The sequence below is a fragment of the Carassius auratus genome, unplaced genomic scaffold, assembly GCF_003368295.1.
Source record: "Carassius auratus strain Wakin unplaced genomic scaffold, ASM336829v1 scaf_tig00215931, whole genome shotgun sequence".
NCBI classification, from domain to species: Eukaryota; Metazoa; Chordata; class Actinopteri; order Cypriniformes; family Cyprinidae; genus Carassius; species Carassius auratus.
In genome coordinates, this window is record NW_020528314.1 from 1,113 (window position 1) to 4,465 (window position 3,353).

Genomic DNA, 3,353 nt, shown 5'->3' on the forward strand with positions numbered 1-3,353 from the left:
TTTAAACAAGAAAACACACTATATATAATTAACATGAGGCATTCTAATATAATATAATCTGATATAAGTGGATTAAGATAGCTATTGTGATCTAAAATCACAATCACAACACAAAGAAGCATTCTTAAAATGTGTGCACATTAGTTATAAAATGCTGGAGGTTTCATCTGTGGGCTGCAACAGGGCTCAACTCTTTGAAGATTCATCAGGTGCTTGAGGCACTATATAAATAGACCTCTGCATAATTGAGGTCAGGCCTATTAGATTTCTCTCAGGGCGTCTCCGACAGACTGTTTCCATGATTAAAAATGTAACACTGCCTTGACTTCAGTTTATGTTGCTGTTATTTTATTTATATTAGGAGCTGGCAGTAAAAGTGTAATACACAGATCTCACCAAGGAATGTAATTACATGCACACAGGGTTTACATCTGTTGTTGTTTCTTTAATCATGGGATCGTTAAACCAAGAAGAACCTTCTTTGGCACCGATTACAATAGAAGGTTATGTACATTCATAGAATCCTATTATATTCCAGTTCTAATTTACGCATTACGCATTATTCTTGACTGGCCAGTATCACATTCCCCACTTTGATCACCACAGACTTTGCATAAACTAAGTATACAAGTGTATAAACAATTGTACATCAACATCATATTATCTCATGTATCAATATAAAACAAATTTGGCTAATTTTCTGTAAAAAAAATTTTTTCCTTAACTCCATCATTGAACCTTATGACAAACCAACCCTCTCGGATAATAACAGGCCCACCTAGAGGTGGCAAAGCTAACTACAGCATTGAGGAAAAACAGGATTTGCTTGCAAATTGATAACACTCTTGGATTTGCAGGAAATATAAACTCTTATTGACACACATAGTGCTTAAAAAAGATGATTACTGGAGGTGAAGTAATTTGCACATGTGGTTAGATCATCGCATATTTCTTTGTTAAATCTGTAGTGTGATTTCACTGCAGCGTTTCCACATTTACAGAGCTGAGGCTGACATCACTGTAGATACTAAGATCTCTGATCTGGTTGAGCTCACGGATCCGATGTTTGTATTCCAGAAGGTGTGATTTGTTCACAGCCACTTTGAATTCAGTGTCAGTGCATAAGATCTTCAGCTGAAATTAAAAGCAAATTTAATCAGTTGCAATTTAACAAGCATGCAACAGAACATGTAGTTTTGACCAAACATGGCAGGACAAAACAAATTCTTTTTCTTTTTTGTTGCAGTATTTTAAGAGATGCTATTTCAGGACCTCTTTATCTGTTTTTATCTGTTATCTGATATCTTAGACATTCTCTGATGTCTTTAAACACAATGAGGGCCCGACAGTAAATATTTAAGACATTTGTTCAAAATAAAACCACTGAGATGAAAAAGAAACAAAATTGTTTGATGCCATGCTCACCTCAAAAGGCTTTCCTGGGACAAACGGGAAGGAGGGGACCTCGCGCTCTTCTCTGCCCCACTGGTTTCCAATCAAGCTGTTTCGCACAATCGCTTGCCTTCCACCTTCATTGAACCGGGGGTTTAGATGAAACGCAATGTCGTTGCCTCTCTTTAAATTAATGGTGATACTAATTGGGGAAGAGAACATAAGAATACACAGGAATGCCACAAAATGTTTAACCGCATTTAACATTTCCATCCATGCGGATTATGCAGTTTTAACAAATTAATCAACTTAATGTTATGCATATTTGTCATACATAAGTAAGATTTCTGTAATAGTTCTAATAATAATTTTTAGTTGTGAATATTACTAATAATACTAATTATTATCAGTACTGATGATAATTATTAGTCATATTAGTGCTAGTACTAGTATTAGTGAATATTTATTGTTTCACAGCTAGCCATGTTTTAACAGTTTTCAAACTTTCGAACTCAATGAGTGTAAGTTTTTTTTTTTTTTAAGTAAAAGATTTATGCTGATTCTAAGCAATTTGAATAAATGCATTTTGAAAAAAATATTTAAATACAATTAAATAGTTAATAATAAACCAGTGTATTTCGTTTGTGTATGACTGACGTATATGCTTCACATTAAGTTTATTAGTTTATGTTAAAGCTGTGTAATGGATGAAATTCTATATGGAATTCAACATATACATCTTAAATTTAGACTTAAATATTAAATAGTTAATATACTCTATCATCAATGAAAGATCTTTGCTAAACTGTAGTATATACTGTATGTATGTGTTGTTGTTGTTGTACTTACTTATTAGCATTGGGTTTGACCTCTCCAACGATGGTGATGAGCATCTTGTTATAGACTCCACTTTGCAGTGGGAGGTCAAATGGCACAGTCTTGCAAAAAAATGTAAATACAAATACATAAAAAAGCAGAAACCAAGAACCACTATATCGTATGTAACACTTTAAAAATATCCAAAATATAGACCAAAGAACAAACTCTATGATGGTTGTACAAATCCAAGGAAAGTGAAAACATCTCACTAGTGCTCTTGGAGCTTCACCAGGAGCACCATAAGGGCCGGTTTGTGGTGCAGGTCCAGGCCACCCAGGAGCTGTAGGCTGCCCAGGCTGTCCAGGCCAAGCTGGTTGGTTTGGCTGACCAGGCCAGACCGGTTGGTTTGGCTGACCAGGCCAGGTGGGGTTAACGGGCTGACCAGGCCAGGTGGGGTTAACAGGCTGACCAGGCCAGGTGGGGTTAGCGGGCTGACCAGGCCAGGTGGGGTTAGCGGGCTGACCGGCAAGGTGGGGTTAGCGGGCTGACCGGGCCAGGTGGGGTTAGCGGGCTGACCGGGCCAGGTGGGGTTAGGCTGGTTGGCCGGGCCATACTGGGCCTCCTGCCTGCTGATTATTTTGTTGTGGGAAGTCAAGGGCATCTGGCTAAAACGGAACATAATGGAAATTATAACTGGAATTTGTTGTGCTAAATGATAAATAGAATTATTGAAATGATAAAATGTACTTACATCCATGATATCTGAAATTCACACAGAGAGAAGATATTATTAATTTTGCAAAAAAAATATAATTATGCACTGGCCTTGCTATACTGTTAGCAGATTAAAAAAAAATTAATTAAATTATTTATTAAATTCAATTGAAAATGTACTTCACATCCAAGATGTAGATGAATTTCTTCATCAGAACAGTTTTGGAGAAATGTAGCATTATTTTTGGATTAATCAGTTTATATCAATATCCTCTGCAGTGAATGGGTGCCTAAGAATGAGAGTCCAAACTGTTATAAAAAGCATCACAAAATAAAAAAAAATTAAATTAAATTAATAAACAGTTTGATTTTAAAAACATGCTAATGAAAATTTGATTACAAACATGCAACTTTTCACTTCAGTAGAT

At 36.0% G+C, this 3,353-nt stretch overlaps 1 protein-coding gene across 1 annotated transcript; it reads right to left on the reverse strand.

The window, feature by feature from the left end:
- Positions 1-724: 724 nt before the first annotated feature.
- On the reverse strand, positions 725-2,968 carry LOC113096442 (galectin-3-like). The gene is made up of 7 exons (XM_026261823.1): positions 2,963-2,968; positions 2,826-2,876; positions 2,654-2,741; positions 2,481-2,599; positions 2,242-2,330; positions 1,426-1,594; positions 725-1,134 (listed from the first exon to the last, which is right to left on the reverse strand). Exons 1-7 carry the CDS (start codon positions 2,966-2,968, stop codon positions 976-978), a joined length of 681 nt encoding a protein of 226 aa, XP_026117608.1. The 3' UTR covers positions 725-975.
- Positions 2,969-3,353: the final 385 nt, after the last annotated feature.